Source organism: Cibotium barometz, chromosome 31 (genome assembly GCF_041138505.1).
Source record: "Cibotium barometz isolate CiBa-2024 chromosome 31, ASM4113850v1, whole genome shotgun sequence".
NCBI classification, from domain to species: domain Eukaryota; kingdom Viridiplantae; phylum Streptophyta; class Polypodiopsida; order Cyatheales; family Cibotiaceae; genus Cibotium; species Cibotium barometz.
The window spans coordinates 6,929,363-6,953,991 of NC_141076.1; the positions used below are offsets into that span (position 1 = coordinate 6,929,363).

Genomic DNA, 24,629 nt, shown 5'->3' on the forward strand with positions numbered 1-24,629 from the left:
CAAACAGACCAAAGTTCCTAGTTTTGGGTGACTTACCAAGATACTTTTTCAAAACTACACTATATGGCAGCACATATAAGATGAGAAGATCGAGTTCATGATATTGGCATCTTTTTTTTCACTATATTCTTGATGCTTGAGCCAATAACCCCTCCATCTTTTTTTCACTATATTCTTGATGCTTGAGCCAATAACCCCTCCACCTATATCTCTTAGCTTCTATATTCAACTATCTTATTTTTTATACAATTCCTCCCAACCTTCAACCTCCTTTTGGCCTCTTAGATTTGATGCTTTCTAATCTCATTGAGATACTCCAATTCTTTCTTTTTAAAGCTCTTTGATTTTACATATTTCAAAGCTCTTTACTATTGGGTGTTGGCTAGTTAATTGTATTGGTGGTTGCTTTTGTATCTTCTTTTTTTAAGCTCTTTACTTTTGTTGATTTTAAAGCTCTTTACTGTTGGGTGTTGGCTAGTTAATTGTATTGGTGGTTGCTTCTGTATCCTCTCACACCATCCTTTTGGGGATTCTCTGCACCAGATTTGTTTGATGGTGGCTCTTTGAACATAATTCTAGTTGGTTTACATGTTTATTACTTGGCATCACTAGGCTTTTCTGTTCTTGTAGGAGATGATGGTCAAATATTGGTCCAAGACCTTATTGACTGCTAGGATGCCTTTACTGTCTTTGCCAAATTTTAAGTTGTTCTTTCTGTTTGTTGAAGTTTTGTTGCTCTCTTCCTCAACTCAATGAATTGATTTTGCAAGTGTTCTTGTGCCCCCTTTAGGCTTCTCCTCTGCTTCTCTTATTTCACTTGTTGCTCCTCTTTTCTCTTTAGTTCTTTCTCTAGTTGGTGGTTGCATATGCTTCCATGCCTTGTCATCTCTTCTTGGTGTTGCAAACATTACCACCAATAACCATTGGTGGTTCCCCTTGTTCTTTTCCCCCATCTATTTGAGACTCTCACTCCCCTTGGTGGTTCTTCTCATTCTTGTTGCATCTTGGGCGAACTTTTCGTGTTTAATCTTAATCTACACAACCGGAAAATTTCACATATGCAACCATAGAGAATTCATATCAAGTTTTATAGATGAGAAAATCCACTGAGATCTCCATCACCTTCAAGTCATGTCTAATTCTTCTCTTCCCCGTGTCATTATTCGAGTTATCTAGCTCACTTTCAACGAAGGAATGTAGAACACACATCTGTTGTGCAATACAATGAAGCAAGAGACAACATGGAAAATAGCCAAGATGTAAAAGAAGCCATTTGAGTCTTGGCACCGACCAAAACACGCCTCACAGATCAAGGGTTTACAGTCTAGGGAGCACACGTTCCAACCCTCCACCAATTGCCATGCACATAGAAAAATATCAATTCGAAAAGGCCTGATGGAATGTATGGTGTGGCTCATCACCCTTTCCATAGCCTCCTCTTTTGGAGCACCCCCAGGCCTACAGAAAAACTACATGCTCAACCCAAATCCTAGTGTCCACACCCCACTAGAGCTCACCAATTGGCCCTTAATAATAATTGCTTGAAGAGATAATCGCCATCATGAGAAATCCATTCAATTACATAGACACGCGTTAGTAGTAAAAGCGCCCCTTTCACACTAGCCACACCCAACATGACCTAATTTTATACCCAAAAAAGCCATGTCATGTGTCGAAGCTCTTTTCTAGATGCTAGCCCACTCCATCATATGGGCTAGCATGGTTTTCGTACTTGCACACAAGCACATGCGTGCATGTGTGTGTGTGTGTGTGTGTGTGTGTGTGTGTGTGTGTGTGAGAGAGAGAGAGAGAGAGAGAGAGAGAGAGTGGGGGGGGGGTGTAAGAAATATGTTATTAACGTTTGCGAAAGACTTGATCTATGAGACCAAAACACTGTTGCATGTGATCCATGGGTAAATTGGATGTCAAGACAACATGAAATAAGGAAAAGACTAACTCCAAAAAAAGTGTGGACGTGTATGACATAGAACCTGTGTACAATAAACTAGGCAGCAAAAGAACTGGTGTCCAGACTCATAATGTGTATTCCTCATCATGAGCCAAGTACCTGGCCTCAATATCCACATGTGGAACTGCCGCTATATCGCTGAAGATCTCAAGCTGGGGATCAGAGGCGTCTCACTCTTAAAGGCGCTGTGATCTCTCTCAAAGGACTCCCCGGGTGCATGGTGCAGGCCTACCGTGGATTGGAGGGTGTTCACTCCATGGGGACGTCTAGCTCTGTCTTGGTTCATGTGTCCCGATTGGTTGGATGCTTCATAGTTGTAGTTAGCTGCACAAACTAGGTGTTGTTCAACCGTGCAAACAAATAATAGTAAAATATAAGTACATTTTTGAAGCAGTAATGTCAATTCCCCTGCCAACAGAAAGCAAAGAAAAGGGCCAAACACAGCTACTATAGAAATGGATTGAGTGATTGCGTTCTTTTGTATCCTTGCAGTCAAAGTGCCCAAAGAAGGCTTCTATAAGTCCAAAACCTGATGCCTCTGCACTCTCATTGCTTGAACATCAATCTGACTTCTTGTCTCATGGCTGCCAACTCTGCCTCTTTGAGATCAAGCTGGGCTCGCAGACAGTCGTTTTCAGCTAAGAATTCAGCTACTTCTGCTTCTTTTCTACACTTCCCAGCTTCCAAACTTACAACATGGGCACTAAGCCTGTCATCAACAAAACAAACAATCAGATAAGTAAACCTGTAGAAAACAAGCACATAATAATATATTTGGGCATCTGAGTAGACTCGAGCAGTAATTCTAGTTGGGGACAAAGAAAGATGTTAAAACATGTAATATGGTAATGCCATTTAGCACTTAGATCAAGAATAGGGAACATCAAACTCAAATGTATATCATTTCTTGTCAGTGGCAAGAGGCTTAGCCAAATTGTATTTGTACATAAATGTTTTCCTGGTGTTTCTCAACGTAAACTCCTAAAAATCCAAAATCCATTCTCATTCTTATGGAACATATTGAGTCAAATCCCCAAGTTCTTCAACTCAAAGATAATTATATCCAAAGACTTGTTCAACCAAAGAGAACGTTAGTAGCATCTTCCATTAATCCTTAGGAATTTATAAGTTAACCAATTGATCAACCTTAAATTCAAGCTTAGCTTAATCCTGAGCTATGCCAAGTCTTACCTTTTCCCAACATCCAACTACATAGAAAGCTGAACCAGCGGTCTGAAAACTCATGGTTGAAGTCCAAACATAGTTTTGAAATCAAAAAGTAATCTCCCCAAACAAGCTATGTCCCAAGCCACAACCCTTGCGTCCCATACCACAAGGGTTATCCAATTCATGTGTGGAGCATAGGCAGGCCTTTGACATCCAAAGCATAATATGCTAAACTAAAATCCATAAGAACTTGACATGATATCCCTTGCCATTGACCTCACAAAAATCAACACATGTACTTAACCAGCCTATGCAAGACAACCTCAAATATGTGATTACCTGAAACTTGTTGAAAATTGGGTGGGGCACCAAGTCCTAGGAGGTCACCCATCCCAATTGTGTTCACACCAATGGGCGCTTAACTGGAGGTTTCCACAAATTGGTCTAGCCATCCAGAGTCCAGACTCCAAAACATTAAGGTGATTGAGACCTCCAATCTATCCATTTTGTTGAAATCTCCTAGTGCTACACTTTGGCACCACTTTTCTCAGCACCCCTCCTTGGTGCCAACCGTCCACTTTTTCTTAGCTCAGAGGTTGAACTTGTGTCCATGTTTTTCATGGCTTCAAAGACTCAACTTGGCTACTCTTTAGTGCCTCAGAGGTTACAGTTCAACCCATGGCTATGATACCATGTTGAAAATTGGGTGGGGGGCCAAGTCCTAGGAGGTCACCCATCCCAATTGTGTTCACGCCAATGCGCTTTTAACTAGAGGTTCCCACAAATTGGTATAGCCATCCAGACCCCAAAACCTTATAGTGATGGAGACCTCCGGTCTATCGATTTTGTGGCAATCTCCTAGTGCTACACTTTGGCACCACTTTTCTCAACAAACGAGCTGTGTTGGTCTCCAAAGTCCCACGCTTTCCACAGCTATTCAATGCTATCCAGAGCTATCTAGACCCATCCAATGCCAATGAGAAATACAATATTCCCCTCTTCTGGAATCAATATGCCTAATCACTACTAATTCTACTACAACTACACTCAATCCAAAAATACCTAGTGAAAATCGAAGTCGGGCCTCACTAGGTTGTTGCTGTGCACAACCAAGTCTCATCTTGGACTAGCGTGTCCTAGTTTCAAGCCATACCCTTGTCCCAACCCCAATGCGCAATGGTCAACTGGTCCATAGGTCCTACCTGTTGAAATATCAAGCTCAAGATACATTGAGCTTCCGTATGCCACAAGCCACACTTATCCACATATAAGAGTATGTTCACACACTACTAGCACAATAACCCTTTAGGGGCTGCTCACACACACATAAACAGGGATTCACAGACACAAGGGGACACACACACACATGAGACTCTGAATCCCAACACAACATGAAAAGGGATGAGGCATCTATTCTAGGACCCGACACTCTCTGCATGCTGTGTTACAGGCATTCCGGATCAGTGCATCCCAATATTTGTAACTTAGTTTTGGCCATGATTTGGCGCAGCAGCTAGGTGTCTTGATTGCCAGGCATTATCAAATAAGTACATCATTTAGCAAGCTTAAAAATGTGATAAACATAAAAAGTTAGCGCTCCAAAAGCAAAAAATTCTAACCTTTCACAGATACCCTCCATCTCCTGAACACGCTTCTCAAGGGTCACCATTGTCTCTCTTGCCGTGACGAGGCTCTCGATGCTACACCTTAACACTCCAAAATCATGTCTCACCTTCAAAAGCTCCTGTTCGTTTTCCGCTGCCCGCTGCCGCTGCCTGGAAGTTTCATATTCCATGTCCTCCAACTTCAATTGCATCTCCTTTAGAACACCACTTGTGCCAATGGCCACTTTCTCCATCTCTTGGACTCTGCTCCACATGCTTTCCAGCTTCAAAGTCTTCTGCCTGACCTCATCTTGACTGGCTTTTGTCTTCTCTCTCTCTGCATCCATGTCTGTCTCTGCAATAATTGCCCTCTTCAATAGCAGCTCCATAACATCTGTCACCTGCATGACAGCTCTCGCAATGCGCTCGATATACTCCCCATCCCCCGAGTCCTGGAAGCTGTGCTTCTCGAGTCCTACAGGAGTCTCCGAGCCAAGAGATTGTTGCTCTAAGAAGGAAGGTTTCATATCCTTCTTCCACTCTGTCATGGGCACTCCCCTCTTATCTACAAGACCCACTCCCTCCTGCCGTTTGATCCCACACGAAGTATGTGCGAATCGAGGGAGAGCCATGATTCTCGCTTTGGATTTGAGATAGGAAAGCAAAGTATCTGCAGTTTTCACCCTGTGCCTGAGAATATCCAATTCTCTTTTGCCACTGTCCTCAGCAACAGAAAGAGAAGCCTTCAGCTCCAGCAACTCAGACTCGAGAAGAGCCTCTCTAGCCAGGCTCCTCAACACATCTTGCTGCCATAGCTTCTCCAAATGCTCTATCTGAGTTCGTAAGGCCTCTGTCTCATTTTCATCACTTCTTGCAGCCTCCATCACAGGTTCTCACTGAGGATTGTTCATCGTAAACCACCTGTTAAAATTAAAAAACCCAAAAGCTTCTTTTAACTTGAAAAGTTTGACATTTAAAACCATGATAGCATAGCCCTCAATGGTACTGGTTGGAGCTAGACAGATCTGCATTGCATTTATGTATACCCTGCGCATATAGGTTGCATACTGAGCCTCTAGCAATAGTGCACACCCCCCCACTAGCTCAGTACTTTCATAGTTTATTTCATGTTCATTTTGTCCTTTTTTTTTCCTGGGCATCCAGAAGACATTGACGGTTGTGTTGGGGTAAAGGCGTTATGCCCACCCTTATAGTGTGTACAAGCCCATAAGTTATAGTACATAGTACACTTAGTACTTTTAATGTACTAAGTGCACTATGTGTACTAGTGCAATATACATGTGTGATAGGGGAGTCACACACTCATGCTTTTCATGAGTTGACTTATCCCCACAACTCTCTCTCTCTCTCTCTCCCTTGCTTCTCTGTGTATGTCTCCCATGAATGATCTCAAAACCCTAATTACAGGTTTCTCCCCATCAACTGGTATCAGAGCCAACACTTCCAACTGGTGGTGTCGAATTTGCTGTAGAGGCTGGTGGTGTCGAATTTGCTGTAGAGGAGAAGAAGGTTCAAGCGCTGATTTTTTCTCTCTCTCTGCTGAGTGTTGAACGCTGGGCTTTCTGCGTGAAGCGAAGGCTACACACAAATCGGCTGTGGTAGCTAAGCGTTCAAGCGCTACTAGGAGATGAGAGCATATGGAGTTGGCTAGCACACCATAGGCGGGCGTCAGCACTAGGCGAAGGCAGCAGCCGTAGGCGAACTAAGTCCACAAGGCGGAGGTCGAGCGTGAGCGTTGGCGAACACTGAAGGAGGCGAGCACAACGTAATCACTGGAGCCGACACGCAAGGCAGCAAATCGCAGGCACGATAGCGTGTAGCGCTGGCCACCACGCAGGCGGATAGGCGAAGGCCCTTCAGCGTGGAGCGAAGACTATCGCTAGGCAAGCGAAGCACACCACAGGCAGCGTAGCTGGAGCATCGAGTGTGAGCAGCGATCCTAAGCGCTAGGCGAACACACGAGGCGTGACAATCACTCACGCGGGCTACAGGTAGCCAACAGCCGGGCGGATAAGCGAAGGCAAGGCCCCGTCTACTACTGTGCTGCCCACGAGGAGAGCTACGCAGCCCAGTCATCCGTACAGCTGTAAACTAATAAGCATTTAACAGCAAGAAGCCTCCCTCCCTTTTCTGCAACAGCATCAAATTTTTTGCTGCAGCATCACCACCCTCTTTTCCTGCAACAGCCTGCAAATTGAATAGAAATCAGAAATCAGAGGTATTTTTTTGCTTCAATTTTGCGAATTTCTTATCAATTAAAGCAATTGAGCAGGTACAGGTGCCCAATTGCTCAATTTTTGAGCAAAATTGGCAAAATTGGGTGACATTGGTCACAATCAGGATCAATTTGCAGGAAATTGGTCAAATCAGGATCAATTTGCAGGAAATTGGATGTCGAAATTTGGGGCTTTTGATGTAATTGTGCAATTAAGCACTCATACATGCTGTATGATGTGAAAAATTGCACATTTGGGCAAAATTGCAGCAAATTGCAGCAAATTGCAGTGCAAATCAAGGGGCTTTTGTGCCGATTTGGTTGATTTGCATGCAGGCAATCGCATTTGATGCTGTGGATAATGTATTGATGCCTTACATGCACTCAATGTGCCTGTAAATCAAGGGGCTTTCATGTATTTGATGTATATGTGGCCAGGGGGAAGGATCGTAAACACTCTGGATGCCTTCATGTGCGTCAATGTACCATGCATGATCAGAAATTGATCTCAAATCAAGGGGCTTTTCAAGTTTGTATGCTTGTTGAGCTTGGCAAAGCAGCAGGCAAGACATTTATGCCTTGAATCCTCAAAAATCAGCTTGCAGTCAAGGGGCTTTTGCCCAATTTCTGTTCGGGACTGTTTTATGCAGTGTTCGGGACTGTAAAAGTCTGATTTTTACTCATTTGGACAGCCAGGAGAGCATTTATTGCTATTGTACCTGCTGGTACAGTTTTGGTACAGATTTGTACATGTTTTGGCATGGCTGTACACTGTTTTGAGTGATCAAAAGGTTCAAATTCAGCTGCTGAAATTGCCGGTACAGGTTTGGTACATCATTGGTGAGCGCTTAGTACTGCTGTACAGTACTTTCGAAGGGCAAAAGAGCACATTTAAGGTGCTGTCCAAAATCTGCAGCAACCAGATTTTGGTGTTTTCATCACAAAAAGTGGGAGAAAAGTTGCATTCTTGCTTCCGCAGTGGGAGATAAAGCTTGGGAGAACATTTGTGAGCACTTTGTGTGCTTAGGGTGCAGTGTTTGCACATCTTGGGTGCAGTGTTTGCACATTTGCAAGGAGTCAGGCATTACAGGTTGCATTTTGCTATGGCAACCACAGGTGAGAGCTCTTCATTGCTTCACATCAAGAAGCTTGAAGGCTCGCATAACTATGATATTTGGCAAACCCAGTGCTACAATGTGTTGCTTCAGAAAAAGCAACATAAGCCTATCAAAGAAAGGGGTGTGATGCCCGCTTCTCTTACAGCTGAAGAGTGGGAAGATATGGATGAGCTGGCAAGATCTACTATCATGTTGTCTGTGTCAGACTCATTACTTTTCAGCATTCGTGAAGAGAAGACAGCTTGGGGAATGTGGCAGAGATTGCAGGACTTGTATGCCCAACAAAGTGCCTCAAGCAAAGTGTATTGGTTGAAGAAACTCATAGGCCTTCAGATGAAGGAAGGGGCTTCTATGACAGCCCATCTCAATGAGTTTAATGGTATTGTCAGCCAGGTTATAAATCAAAAGTTGGCAATGGACGATGAGTTCAAAGCCACTTTTTTGTTATGCACTTTGCCAGAGAGTTGGGACACATTCAGGACAGCCACTAGCAATTCGAATGCTATGCTGTCATATGCAGATGTTGAGGGTGCTCTTCTTCAAGAAGAGATGAACAGGAAGAACAACTCTGTTGGCAAGTCTAATGCAATGAATGCACGTGGGAGATCCCAGCAAAGGGGGAAAAGCCAAGAAAGGGGAAGGAGCAAGTCTCGCTCCAAAAAGGATTTGGAATGCCATTATTGTGGCAAGAAGGGACACATTAAAAAGCAATGCTACAAATGGAAAAATGATCAGAAAGAAAAGGGAAAAGGCAAAGACAAAGAGAAGGATGAAGCCAAAGATGTAAAGCCAAAGGGCAAAAGTGGAGTCAAGATCGAAGAAATCAATGTGTCACATGCAGGTGGCAGTGAGGATGAGGTCCTCTTTACGTCTTCACTTGATGCCCATTCACTTCTTACAGGTGGTCATGGTATGCACTCATGGATCATTGATTCAGGTGCCTCCTTTCATGTCACAGGTTGCAGAGACTTGTTTGTCAGGTACACTGCTGGCAATGAAGGAGTTGTTTATTTGGGTGATAACCATGCATGCAAGATACTTGGCAGAGGTGATGTGAGGCTTGTATTTTCAGATGGCTCACAGCTTATGCTCCATGATGTCAGGCATGTGCCTGAGATCAAGAAGAATCTGCTTTCTACTGGACAGCTTGATGATGCTGATTATGTTACCACATTTGGTAGTGGAAAGTGGAAGATTAGTAAGGGCTCACTGGTTGTTGCCAGAGGCTCTAAGGTGGACACTCTTTATTTCATGCATGCAGGTGTTTGTCACCATGCTAATGTAAATGCAACCGAGCTGCCGGAAATTTCTATGTGGCATAGCCGGTTGGGACACATGAGTGTCAAGGGAATGGAGCAATTGTCTCGTTTGGGTTACTTGCCTTCTCTAAAGTTTTCAAGTTTTCAATTTTGTGAGCATTGTATATATGGTAGGCAACTACAGTGCCCCCACAAGAAAGCTCTTGGACAGAAAGATGCTCAGTTAGAGCTTGTGCATACAGATGTATGTGAGATGCCTCAGCTTTCTTTGGGAGGGGCAAAGTACTTTGTGTCTTTTATTGATGATGCCACACGCAAGGTGTGGGTTTATCCTCTTCGTTTGAAGAGTGATACATTCTCAGTGTTTGAGAAGTTTGTTGCTCATGTTGAGAATCAAACTGGCAAAACACTGAAGGCTTTGCGTTCCGACAATGGTGGAGAGTATACGTCCAAACAGTTTCAGGACTTTTGTGATGCTAAAGGCATCAAGAGGGAGCTCTCTACTCCTTATGATCCTCCACAAAACGGGACAGCAGAGAGGATGAACAGGACCATACAGGAGAAGGTCCGTTCTATGTTGTCGCATGCTGCATTACCTCATGGTTTTTGGGCTGAAGCTGTTATGACAGCCGTTCACCTTATAAACAGGTCACCTAACACGAGGCTTGGTGGGAAAGTGCCAGAAGAAGTATGGACAGGGAAGCCTCCGTCATACAAGCACTTGAGAGTGTTTGGTTGCGTTGCGTACGTGCACATACGCAGGGAAATGCGCACCAAACTTGATCCCAAGTCTCATAAATGCATATTCCTAGGATATGGTGACAGAGGTGAAATGGGGTATAGACTTTGGGATCCCATGAATAGAAAGATCATACGCAGCAATGATGTCATTTTTGATGAAACATGCATGTATAAGGAGCCTGCAAGGCAACAGGAGCCTGGCAGAGTCATCTTTGATGACGATGGACATCATGGACAACAACAAAGGGCTGTAAATCAGCCATTACAGCAGGAAAACCAGCCCTTAAATGGTGCTGAAAATGGTCCAAATGGACAGCCAGAGATGGCAGAAGATATCCCTATGGATATACCACAGTTAGAGGAGATACCGGGCATGATTTTTCAGCCTTATGGCATGGAACAGGAGCCACCAATGGGTGATATGCAGGCTGGACAGCAACCTGCAAATGATGGTCATTGGGTACGGAGGTCCACTAGACCCTCCAGAGTCCCTGACAGGTTTGTTCCAGGGGTTGACTACTTGATGCTCACTGACTGTGGGGAGCCCTCATGTTATAAAGAGGCTTTACAGAGGGCAGACAAAGCTCTATGGGAGCGTGCCATGAAGTCAGAGATGGATTCTCTGCACAAAAATGGAACTTGGAAGTTGGTGCCTTTGCCTGCAGGCAAGAAGGTTTTGCCATGCAAGTGGGTATACAGGCTCAAAGTTGCATCAGATGCTAAGCCAAGATACAAAGCCAGGTTAGTGGCTAAGGGCTTCAAGCAGGAATATGGTGTGGACTTTGATGAGATCTTCTCTCCAGTGGTCAAAATGACCACACTTAGAGCTGTGTTGGCTTTGGTTGCGCATGATGATCTGGACTTGATTCAGATGGATGTGAAGACTGCTTTTCTTCACGGTGATCTCCATGAGGAGATATATATGCAGCAGCCAGAGGGTTATGCAGTGAGTGGAAAGGAGAAGCTTGTATGCAAGCTGAAAAAGAGTCTTTATGGGCTAAAACAGGCACCACGAGAATGGTATCATAAATTTGATACATTCATGAAATCACAGAAATTCAGGAGAAGTGACATAGATCACTGCTTGTACACCAAGAAAGCTTTGGATGGCAGTCTCTTGATTCTCATTTTGTATGTTGATGATATGTTGATTGCCGGGAAATCTCGTAAAGAGATAGATGCCTTGAAGCAGAGGCTGCATCAAACCTTTGATATGAAGGATTTGGGTGATGCAAATCACATCTTGGGTATGCGGATACTTCGGGACAGAAATCAGCATGTGTTGTATTTGTCTCAGAAGGAATACATTGGCAAAGTCTTGCAGAGGTTCAATATGGACGGGGGGAAGAAGACTAGTACTCCTTTGCCTCCATATGTGAAACTCAGTGCTATGGACAGCCCACAGTCAGATAGAGACAGGGCTGATATGGCCAAGATTCCGTATGCTTCAGCTTGTGGCAGTCTCATGTATGCCATGGTTGCTACTAGGCCGGACATTGCATTTGCAGTGGGAGTGGTTTCTAGATACATGGCCAACCCTGGCAAGAAGCATTGGGAAGCAGTGAAAGGTGTCATGAGATACCTGAAGGGCACACAGGATTTGTGCATTTGCTTTGGCAAACAGGATGCATTAGTGCATGGTTACACGGATTCGGATTATGCCGGTCATCCAGATAACCGGAAGTCTACTACCGGTTATGTATTTACATTCACAGGAGGTGCTGTGTCATGGATATCCAGGATGCAGAAGTGCACTGCCTTATCTACTACAGAGGCCGAGTATATTGCAGCCACAGAGGCTTGCAAGGAGGCATTATGGCTATCTCGGTTAGTAGTTGATTTGGGTTATACAGGGGATATTCCATTGTTGCATTGTGACAGTCAGAGTGCCATTCAGTTGGCAAAGAACCCTGTTTTTCATGCAAAGACGAAGCATGTGGATGTGAAGTATCACTTCATCAGAGAGGTGATAGAGAACAAGCAAATTCAGCTTGTTAAGATTCACACGGATGACAACCCGGCTGATCTGTTGACGAAGAGTTTGCCTCCGGAGCGGTTTGCTCATTGCAGACACTTGATGGGCATTGGATGAGGCCATTTTCAGCCTTGATATGGCCTTGTATATTATCATGTACATGCTGATTTTTTTCTTTTCCTTTACTTAAGGGCACTTTGCCTTTAAGTGGGAGGTTGTTGGGGTAAAGGCGTTATGCCCACCCTTATAGTGTGTACAAGCCCATAAGTTATAGTACATAGTACACTTAGTACTTTTAATGTACTAAGTGCACTATGTGTACTAGTGCAATATACATGTGTGATAGGGGAGTCACACACTCATGCTTTTCATGAGTTGACTTATCCCCACAACTCTCTCTCTCTCTCTCTCCCTTGCTTCTCTGTGTATGTCTCCCATGAATGATCTCAAAACCCTAATTACAGGTTTCTCCCCATCAGGTTGTACATTGATTTGTCTCATAGGTCGAGTTCGGCCTCTAGTAGACGTTAATACAGCTCTCTCTCTCTCTCTCTCTCTCTCTCTCTCTCTCTCTCTCTCTCTCTCTCTCTCTCTCTCTCGGTTGGAGCTAGATAGATCTGCATTGCATTCTTGTATACCCTACACATATAGGTTGTATACTGAGCCTTTAGCAGTACTGCTCCATCCATCACACCTCCCCCCCACTAGCTCAGTACTTTCATAGTTTATTTCATGTTTATTTTGTCCTTTTTTTCTGGACATCCACAGGACATTGACAGTTGTACATTGATTTGTCTCATAGGTCGAGTTCGGCCTTTAGTAGATGTTAATACAGCTTTCTTTCTTTCTCACACACACACACACACATAGACCCTTGGGATCTTTCATAGACGTTACGCCCCCGACATAGTGGCCGCCGCGCACGCTCACATCACCTCAGGAGGATCATAGCCATCATTTCCCACCACCGCAAGACTTTCTCCCGCCTCGTCAGACTCATTACACTGGGTACCATGTTGCAGCGCCCTATGCAAGACATTCTTGGCTGATGCTAGAGCTTGAGGCTCTTTGTTTTTTTCACGTATATTTTCTTTTAGATTTACTTTCAGTACCATGATGATGTATTCCATGGACATGATGTAACATTTTGGTCTCATAGGTCATTTTGACCTTTTGAAGACGTTGATACAACTTTCTTTCTTTCTTTCTTTATCTTTGTCTCTTGTTGGTGTTGAGATGGGCAAGAATGTAAACTCTATCTTCTTGGGTGTTGAGAAGGGAAAGAATGTAAGGTCTCATGTACACAGAGTAGTCAACTTACAGAGTTGTGGAAAATGAGAGCACATTACTTTCTTGGGATAAGGTGCAAAAATAGAAGTACACCCTAAGAAGAGTAGTGACTTAGAGTCACATCACACCAAAATAAAGCTAGGGGGAAAAAACCCTTCGTGTGTGAAGGTAAAAAATGCCAATAGTTAGCCCATGTTCACATGTGTCAGTACTAAAAGCGTAATTTTGAAAACCGACGGAAACTCGAGATCCAAATAACAGACACTTCAGATGCCAAACAAAGATATGAAAACACAGCGGAAATAACCATAAACAATCCTAAAGGGAATACAACACTGAGCCGGAACGGCCAGCCCCCAGTAGGAATTGCTTTATTCCAGTAAACGGGTTACAATCAAACCAAGGTGCGGGTGCAATGCTACACCGGATTTTCCACAAAGCTTCCTCAGCAAACACTTGCACAGGAATCAAAAGCACAAACCGCACCAAGATACGAATCAACAACCCGGTGCGGTGTCAAACCCAACGCCGAACTCTGTGCCAAAACAGCCCTGAGAGTGCCAGACTCAACACTCAGGAAAAGAAGACCAGAAAAAGTGTTCAGGGACAAGGCATGAAGGGAAAGGAGACATAATGGAACAGATGCACAGTTCTTCATTAGAGTTATAGTGGATTGGAGACCGGGCAAGGTTTTCAGTGAAAAGGTTGCTAGGAAGGGAAGGATGACAGGTTTGGGAAGCTGGGCAGGCTGTCGACCAGCCCAAGGGGCCTGGCCAGGCAGCCGACAGGCCCCAAGGGCTTGCCCAGCCAGCCGGCCAAGCATGGGGACTGCCCATGCAGTCTGCGCAAGGGCTGCCTAGCAGCCAGGACATTGCTTACGGTGGCTAGCATTCCAGCAATGTGAAACAATGAAGAAAAAGCATTTAATTGTTTATTTGACCTGGCCGTGGGGTTTCAGCAAATAGGCCAACCCCTGAAGAGTCAGCCGACCAGCAACATTAGGGGGTATAAATACCCAGACCTTAATTTAATCATTTCATCTCATTATTCACAAGGGTTGCTACGTTTCAAGGGCCACGACAACCAAGGGGAAGTGCTCAGCCAAGGTGAAGAAGTGTAGGTCAAGAACCACTCTTTATTTCAGATTAATATCATTCTAATAAAGCAAAAACACCATTCGTGGTGGGGGCCTACAGAGGATATTCGGGACCCAATACTGAGTCCTCTCCTCCCTCTATCACCCACTCTTTTCGGCTTCCTTACATTGATGAGATCTCGAGCTTCATTGATGGATTAGGTGGGGCTGGTCCTACACTGACAGGCATATTGATCCCCATACTACTTTATGCAGATGACATCGTCCTCTCAGACTCAGCCGAAGAGCTTAAGAGACGGTTGGATGCCTTACATGCTTCCAGGCACATTTCCAGGAACCTAGGACGAAGGGCTGGCTTTTTGACACCCTCGTCACACCAGCCTTGATGTATGGAGCAGCCTTTTGGGGGCCAGATTTATCCGATGAGGATTGGCTGCGAGTTGAGAGGCCCCAGGTCATGATGTTCTCCCGTATGATCCGCAGCAAACCATCAGTCGCACACCAGATTATCCAGGCAGAGTTTGTTGCAGCCCCGATGGTAGTGGATGCACTCTTCCAAACAGTCACATACCTCCATCGCATCAGTCACATAGATCCCCACAGGTACCCGAGGCTTGCCCTGGAGTCCTCCAGACAGCTAGCACTTGAGGGCCACTCTGGATTATGGTATGCACTAGTTTCCACTTGGTTCTCAGTATATGGGCTTTGCATGGACCGCCTACCTTCAATACAGTTTGGACTCCCCTTTTCTCCGGCTATCTCACGAGGATACCAACCGGGTTATCCGCTTAGATCTTCTCAGCCTCTACACACATTGCACATGGATCACACCTCCGGAGCTCCCCACAAAGATGCACTTCTACAGAGATCACTTCCTCACACTCACTAAGGATGGATTCGTCCAGCAGCCGAGCTACTTGAGTGTTCACATGTCCCATGCCATGTGGATTGCGATTGGTCAAATACGGGTTTCATCCCACCGCCTCAGAGTGGAGATAGGTAGAGCTGAGCGCATCTTCCGGGAAGCTCATACGGAGACCCAGAGAGGAGAGGATCTACCGACTATGCCACACAGAGGTTGAGACGGAGGAGCATTACATATGCCGCTGCCTAGTATACTATGAGATCCGCGGGAGGTTTCACTATCTATTGCGTGAGGGATTCGGTCCACCCTCCAAGATCATTGACTTCCAGGACCAGCGTTGCCTGTGCCTCTTCTTGCTTGAGCTCCGTAGACATAGGAACACCTTCTTGAGAGAGCCTCGGCCCCAACCACCCCGCCCCCTCCCTCGCCAGCCAACCATCACCAGTTTCTTCCGAACCCAGGAGGTGGAGGACACCGACATAGTGGATCTTGTGGACCCTCCACGAGCTGCTCTGGACCTACCTCGCCCGCCGAGAGGAGTTACCTCGGACCGAGCCTGTGCACTCCAGCGTGCCCGACGCCCGGCCACGATCACCTCATAGCTCCAAATCCAGGACATGCTCCACCGCCATCGAGCTACCTTTCCACATGACATAGCTGAGGGAGACCTCTCAGCCATACTCATTAGCCCCATGCTTGATATTTTGGAGTGGTATACCATCTACTCGGAGTTGATGTTGCTCTCATGTTTCTATGTTCTTAGTATTCCATGATGAGTTTCCATGGATAGTTTTGTACCACCCGAGTGAGATAGCTATGTTTTCTTTCTGTTTTATTTTCCATTCCATGATGAGATATGCCATGGACATTATTGTATCACTTTGGTCTCATAGGCCCATTGGGTCTTTAGTAGACGCTTAATCTCTCTCTCTCTCTCTCTCTCTCTCTCTCTCTCTCTCTCTCTCTCTCTCTCTCTCTATTTTCTGCACATCTTCTTCTATGTTGTACGTTATATTTGTCGCAAACGATTACTGAATTCTGAGCATTGAAGTTACTGATTCTTCCACTGAGCTTCCGCATGTTACATTGTCCCTTTGCCACGAATGGGGGAAGAGTTATCTCCAATGACAACTTTGTGGGTGGCTTGCTGTAGTTCATCAAGCCAATCCTTGAGATAAGTCATGTGCTGTGTGGCACCACTATACAAAATCCACTGAGGACAGTGGGAACAAGAAAGAAGAGCCTGCTTAACCACTAGAGGGGAATCTCAGACTCGAGATCAATCAAGGTGATGAAAGATGACTACTCCACAACTTTAGTGGATGAGCTTGCCCCTTTGTCCTTTGACTTTCCTTCCAAATCCGCATGCAACTCCACCATTGTTGCCATAAGTGCCCCTGTTTGGAGCAATAATCACAAACCTTCTGGTTGCCAGAAGAATTAGAAGTTGAAGACCCCTTCGGCTTTGCATCCTTGGAGTCCTGGAGTCCTTAGAATCCTTAGAAGGAGGTGCCCCACCTTTGCCTTTGTTAGGCTTCCCCCCTCTCTGTCCAATAAAAGCCTAGTTACCTTTCTTTGAAGAAGAAACCTTGAATCTGCTCTCCTGATCAAGGACCATAGCCACCAGCTCATCCTAGGTAATGGTTTCCCTCCGTTCTGAGGTAAGAAGTGAAGAATCGAAGCTCTCATATTTCGGAGGCAACTGAGCAAGTAGCCGAATGGCCATATCCTCAAAGGAAATCTCCTTCCCGCACCCACGAATCTTAGATCGCAATGACTCCAATTTGTTGATATGATCTCGCATGGAAGTAGAATCAGTGGGTGAAAGCTTCAACATTTCAAGCTCCAAGGAAACTCTCTTCATGGGTGTCTTCTAGTCGTAGATGTCATAGAGTCTCTTCCAAGCAACATGTGCATGGGTATCGCGTTTGATGTGAGCGATGACTGAGGGTTGAGAGTTCTGAAGAATGAATGACTAAGCACGGGCATTAAGCCGATCCCATAGAGCAGCTTCATGTGTACGTATCCTCATCCTCTGCGGTGTCCGGGTTGGGCCAGAAGACCGGTTGAGTGATGAACTCCAAAAGATCACAAGTCTCCAAGACTACTTCCACCATGACTTTCCAGATGTCGTAGTTTGTGCCATCCAACCTGGCATCTGAAGGAAAAGTCGGAAAAGTGGGTATCTAAACCACCCGAGGTTGGATGAGTGCCATGATGTACCTCCTCTAAAAAACGTAGCCACCAAAACAGCCCAAGAGTTGCTCTATGCACTTGTAGGGAGGGTGGGTGCAAAAGAAAGGGAGTGGAGAGGAGAAAAAAACGTAGAAAATGTAGATCTGCCCCTCCGGAAAAGAAAACGCAGGTTTGAAACACTACAGACAGCCACCAAGATTGCATAAAATGTAGATCTACCCCTCTGGAAAAGAAAACACAGGTTTGAAACACTACAAACAGCCACCAAGATTGCGTGAAAACGCGGAAAATCAGCCTCAAGAGGCTTGAGGGAGAGGTGAGAGAGAGAGAGAGAGAGAGAGTCTAGATTCTAGAATCTAGATAGTAGGGCGGTGGCCCACGGGCCTTGTGTGAGAGCCTAGAGCTTGGAACTTGGAAGTTGGAAGAGAGAAGAAGCTTGAGCCTTGAAAGCTTGAGCCTTGAGAGTTGTGAACTTGTGTGTGCTTGTAGCCTTGTAGAGGCTTGTTCTTATATAGATAGGCAAGAGAGAGAGAGAGAGGAAAGCCTCAAGGGCAAGAGAGAGAGAGAGAGGGCCAAGCCTCAACGAGCCAACGGCCATAAACGGCTAGAAACGGGAAGGCGCAACGGCCAAAAACGGCGAGCAACCGCTCTCTGCCGTCCCCGCACAGTGCCGTCCCCGATCGCCGCCCCCGTCCCTGCGCCGTCCCCTGTGAGAAACGTGACGTGGGGGACGTCCGTCCGTCCCCGTCCCTGGTCCATCCCAAATCGCTGTCCCAGCGTTCCAAGCTGCCGTCCCCTCCGTCCCCTGTGACTATGCCAGCAAGCCAACAAATCCAGGCGAGATGTCAACTTTAAGGAGAGGGATTGGGTATATCTCCGCATCATGAAACAACGGCTAAAGCAAGTAGGCAAGCATTGTCCCAAACTATCATTCCGAAGTTTCCGCCCATTTCTAGCCATTCAAAAGTTAAGTGATGTCTCTTCAAAGTTAAAGTTGCCGAAAAGTTGGACTATGCACAATGTCTTTCATGTTTCTTGGTTGAAGCCATATGTAGGTCCAGCATTGCAGGATATATCCGAAGAGCAACAACCACATATGATAGATGAAGCGGAAGTCACAGAACCAAAGCAAATTCTCCTTCACAGATGGAAGCATGGATCTCGTCGAAGAAAACGTCAGTTCTACACAAAATTTAAAGACCGCGGAACCCATGAAGCAATTTGGCTGAATAAAGAGTTCTTTCAGGAGTACCCCCAGTTGTTGGCGGACTACTTGGAAGCCCTGAACCTGCCGCCAAGTTGAGCAAGAGGGAATGTCACGTGCACCCAGCACTCGGGTACACAGTGACACACTGGCATGATCATCAGTGCAGCAGTTGTACAGAAGTAGAACCTTTTTCTAGGATTATTTGTTGTACGTCATGACCTCATTGTGAGCCCTCAGTGCAAGGTCAGTCACGCACGAGCTACGTAGGTCAGCCTCTGAGCTTTAGAGGTCAGTCAGATGTCGGTCCTCTTAACCCACTTAGAGAAAAGCATCATTCAGGAGCATGTAGGTGTTAACCTCAGCATTAGATGCATGTAAAGCATTTTAGGTTCATTCACATAGAAGGGGGCCAGCCCTCTGCCCTCACGCCAGCCCCAAGGCAGCCCCTACTTGGGCTAGGCCTTGCAAAGGCTTCAAAGAGCTTTGCCAACAAGTTGGCCAGCAGGCGCTGACAGGAGTTATTCAGCCCGACCAATATCCTTGGGCAGCCGACTGTGCATATGGGCATTAATGCTGCAGCCGACTGTGCATATAAGCAGTCGTGGGCATTCTCTGCAACCGTCAGGTCCTTTGCATCAGCCGACTGGCATGATGAGGTCATGGTACATAATTGCATCAGTCGACAGCCTCTTGAGGTCATGGTACATAATTGCATCAGTCGACAGCCTCTTGAGGCGGCCAACTGCTGACCAAATGAGGTATAAAAGCCTTGTCCCAGCCCACGTAACCCCATTCAGGTATTCAGCAATGAACAACAGCAGATTCAGCATTCCAACTCATCTCCAGGGAACAAGGAAGATACTCTTCACTCTCAGCCAGCATATGTGCAGTCCTTCAGCTATTTGGACTTGCATCAGTGGCCAAGGAGAGTTCAGCAGAGCCTCGGGATAGCTGGATACTCAGCCGACGTCTGGTCTTCCTCATCCTTGCGTTCGGCATTCATATACAGGGACTAAACATTTGCTCTCCTGCAAAGTGCGAATCAGCTATCATGTGCAAGACATGTGCAGGCTTAACCTAGAGCTATTTCCTTGAAAGGCAGCAAGATAAAGAATAAGATTAGAACCAGATCAGAACTTGATTCAAGAATCGCAAAAACAGCTAGGTATGGACATGGAAGACATTGGAATCTGCCGGCCAACATTTATGAAGACTGATCTGAGTTGGCTGCAGCAAATGAAGGGGGCTTGTCCGCGGATCTGGCCAACAACAAGTCGGCCAATTCAAAGTGGTTTTCCCAGGCTATAAATAGCATTGTGTTGAGTTCTTGTGATTCATTCAGTCCTTTCTTGGGCTGAGTCATAGATTTAGGACTAGACTAGTTAAGGCACACCTTTTGATGGTAGCCATGGGCTAGCCAAGACTTGTACACCTTTTTGTACATTATGAATATATTGAATACTCATATATCTCTCTCTCTTCTCTCTATCTTCTGTATGCGTTTTGCATCAAGCATGTTCCAAGATGGTGTTTAGGGCTGAAAGAAGACTAATAGAGCTTCCGCATGTGACATTGTTAGCATCAAGCTCAACAAGGCTAAACAATGATTCAGTCCCAGATGAAGGTGCACAGTCGAAGGAAAGAAACACAAGACATGGAAGAAGTTCCCAGGAGGTTGGTTGGTGGTGTTCCACAAGACCCAAGGGGAATGGCAATCCTGTGAGTCGGGTGCCACTTGAGGCACACCAAGAAAGGCTTTCAGGCAACGGTTCCAAGGGAGGATGATCCTCAAGGAGTAGAGTGAGAGTGCCAGACTCAACACTTAGGAAGAGAAAGTGTTCAAGGACAAGGCATGAAGGGAAAGGGAACTGGCACCGAAATCGGGGACCCGGAACAATAGACCAACACTTCAAATACCAAACAAAGCATGAAAACACAGTGGAATAACCACAGTGAAGAAGTGTAACACGCGGAAGCTCTGGGAGTCTTCTTACACTCTTGGAAACCTTCTGATGCAAAAACGCAGGTATAGAGAGAGAGTAGAGAGAGAGAGAGAGGTGCTGGAAAATTCAGTATATTCTATGGTACAAAAAGGTACCTAAATCTGCAGCCATGGGCTGCCTTACATAAAAGGTGATGACACCTAAATCTGTCCCCTATGGGACCTCTAATGATCCAATCCCCTAGTGGGAGAGAATGAATAAAACATTGAGCAAGGGGGGCTATTTATAGCCCCTTGGAATACATGGGGAACTGGCCGACTGCTGGTCGGCCAGTCATAATGCTTTAATGTTTATAAAATGGTCCTCCTCCTTGCGCCTGCTGCTGCCCCCTTATCTGCTGGTTCAGCCGACCATGTTATGGGCAGCCGACACCTCCTGTCCTGCAGCCGACACACTTCTGCAGCCAGCCGACTGCACTTATCTGGATCATGCGCTTCAGCTGTCTGCTTCCTTCCATGATCCCACTTGTCCTGCTCCACGTCCACTTCAGATGATACACCTGAAGCTCCTTCATTCTGGTTCTACCTATCTTCTACTGGTTCATGGTCTTTATCTGTTTGCCCCCTTTTGGATTTAGCCTTGAGAAGGTCCATGGCATTGCTTATGCACATGACATCCCCCTCTGCTAAACTTGATGACGGGAATCCAACCTGCTCTTGGATGACTGTCATCATCCCAATCCTGTCCCGAAGTCCCTCTGTCACCATCCATCCCTGGCAAACCCTTTTTTTTCTCTGAAAACCCAGCCTGTTCTCCAAACCACTCTGTCTCTGACGAAGATCTATGCATCGGTTTTCCTCTAGTCCACAATCCGTTCCTGCCCTGACTCTGAACACCGTCTTGGTCTTCATTCCTGGAACTGAGACTGGCACTCTCACATCACCCTTGGAGGATCAACCTCCCTTGGGACCGTTGCCTGAGAACCTATCTGGCTCACGGCACTGCCATCCCCATCTAGCACTATGGAACACCACCAACAAACCTCCTGGGAGTTCTTCCCGATCTGTGTTCCTTGCCTTGGGCTTCCGTGTACTTTCCTGTACCTTGGACCTGTACACCATCATATGGACTGAATCAGTGTTTAGCTTTGCTGAGCCTGATGCTCTGATACCAATGTAACATGCGGAAGCTCTGGGAGTCTTCTTTCAGCCCTAACCACTCTTGGAAACCTTCTGATGCAAAAACGCAGGTATAGAGAGAGTAGAGAGAGAGAGTGAGGTGCTGGAAAATTCAGTATATTCTATGGTACAAAAAAGGTACCTAAATCTGCAGCCATGGGCTGACTTACATAAAAGGTGATGACACCTAAATCTGTCCCCTATGGGACCTCTAATGATCCAATCCCCTAGTGGGAGAGAATGAATAAAACATTGAGCAAGGGGGGCTATTTATAGCCCCTTGGAATACATGGGGAACTGGCCGACTGTTGGTCGGCCAGTCATAATGCTTTAATGTTTATAAAATGGTCCTCCTCCTTGCGCCTGCTCTGCTGCCCCCTTATCTGCTGGTTCAGCCAACCATGTTATGGGCAGCCGACACCTCCTGTCCTGCAGCCGACACACTTCTGCAGCCAGCCGACTGCACTTATCTGGATCATGCGCTTCAGCTGTCTGCTTCCTTCCATGATCCCACTTGTCCTGCTCCACGTCCACTTCAGATGATACACCTGAAGCTCCTTCATTCTGGTTCTACCTATCTTCTACTGGTTCATGGTCTTTATCTGTTTGCCCCCTTTTGGATTTAGCCTTGAGAAGGTCCATGGCATTGCTTATGCACATGACAAGAAGTTTCCAGAAGGTTGGTTGGTGGTGTTCCACAAGACCCAAGGAGAATGAAAGTCCTGTGAGTCGGGTGCCACTTGAGGCACACCAGGAAAGGCTTTCAAGCAACGGTTCCAAGGGAGGATGATCCTCAAGGAGTGGAGTGAGAGTGCAAGACTCAACACTCAGGAAGAGAAAGTGTTCAAGGACAAGGCATGAAGGGAAAGGGAACTGTCACCAAAATCGGGAACCCGGAACAATAGAACAACACTTCAAATACCAGACAAAGCATGAAAACACAATGGAATAACCATAAACAATATAATAACACCGCACTGTGTAGGAACGGCCGGCCCCCCATAGGAACTTCTCTATTCAGATAGAAGCTTTTACAATAAACCTTATATAGTACCCACTGCTCCTATAAATAACCATCTTGCTATAAATAACCATCTTGATATAAATAGCCAGTACTCATGGATTTTTTAATAATAACCTTAGCTATCGTATTAGCTTGATTTTTCCTAATCTCGGAGCTTCCTTAACCTTGTTGGATTAGGCCACTAATCCCGAGGATTAGCACTAGGTACGTAACACTCTACTCCATCGTTATGGCTCTCTACCACCACTACAAGTTGCCCTAATAAATTCTCTCTCTCTCTCTCTCTCTCTCTCTCTCTCTCTCTCTCTTTGCAAGGCTGCCCATGAAGAATACCGGCTATTGGGGATTGTTTTGAATGCTTCTATCGTGAAGAAACCTTGAAGAAAACTCTCTACTTGATTTGAGGACTATTTAGAAGCATAGAACCTACCTACACCCCTCTTAGGGGGTTTGTACTAATCACTTGTATTATGTGTTTAGAAGATCCCTGGGGTTGTAACATTGGCATCCCATACCACTAGGCCGAGCCACCCACTCACACCTCCATGGCCCTAATGTCCTGCAGGCCCTTGGCAGCTCTCATGTCTACCGCATGGATACCTCTCATAACTCGTAAGTGCCCCCAAGGTCACTTATACAACACTATTGGCCCTTGGTTTATTTATAAGCTTTCCTTCTTTATTTATAAGCTTTTTAGCCATAACTAGCCCCTGGCTATTATTTATAAGTATCTAGACCTCATCATGCTAGCACCCTTAGCCTACATGTGAACCTCCATGTCCCCAAGTCTTGCTAAGCTCTAACCCTAATCCTTGGGTACGAAGCACAATATATCCCAATTAACCCAATTGCAATGAAGAAACCCAAATATTCACTTTCCCTAAACCCAAACTTGTATCATCGAGAAGTCATATTGAAAAAAAAAAAGGAAAATGGTGACAAGTGCATGGACGAAGTACATGGTCAAAGAGTAAGAGGAGCTTGTAAAGGTGAGAGAGCACACTACAGCTAAGAGACTCCAAATGGGACATAACATTGTTGCAATTGAGGTAGAGCCGACTCTGACAACACTAGCCCACCGGCTTTCTCTCAGACCACAAGAATATCACATCCTCCAAGAGCGACCAAAATCATCCTAGAAGGCATAGACTGGACATCCTCCATGACTTGGGCAAAGTACTCCATGCGTTTTCAGGGTCTATGAGTTCTTAACATAGACATGTTACTGCAAATGTATGAGCTACAATCAAAGATCGTGTTGAAGTTCTGAAAATCTTGGCCATAGCCAAACGGCTGTTCCCATGGAGATGGGCATGGACATGGACATGAAGAAGGGACATGTTGTTGTGGCATGGGACATTGACATGGGACATAGACATGAAGACATGGGACATGGGACACCAGACATGGACATGCTTGCATGGAAGGTATATCATATTGATCAATGGTTACAACCATCTACCATACTAATCATCTGAATCCACCCATTAGGTGTGCCCATAGTATTTTAAAAATTACAAACTAATAAAACTACAAAATAAAAATATTTTTTGTCTCATTTTGCATAGCCATACCTGCAGCAAAAGAGACGACCAAACGCTCAGATGCCCAGTAACAGGAAGTGCGAACAGCTTTTTCGTGTGCCGGGCTGATCAAACGAAAAATCAGATGAATCTCAGCCGTCCTCGGACAGGGAATCAACGGTCAAGAGACGTGGGGCGATAAGGCTGCGCTGCATTCGAGGCGCACCGCAATATAATT

The 24,629-nt window shown here is 45.6% G+C and overlaps 1 protein-coding gene across 1 annotated transcript; it reads right to left on the minus strand.

Moving 5' to 3' along the window:
* Positions 1-1,923: 1,923 nt before the first annotated feature.
* LOC147620452 (uncharacterized) lies at positions 1,924-24,629 on the minus strand. Its single transcript, XM_086824674.1, has 3 exons — positions 24,443-24,629; positions 4,756-5,661; positions 1,924-2,678 (listed from the first exon to the last, which is right to left on the minus strand). The coding sequence occupies exons 2-3, from the start codon at positions 5,622-5,624 to the stop codon at positions 2,516-2,518; spliced, it is 1,032 nt and encodes a 343-aa protein (XP_086680800.1). The 5' UTR covers positions 5,625-5,661; positions 24,443-24,629; the 3' UTR covers positions 1,924-2,515.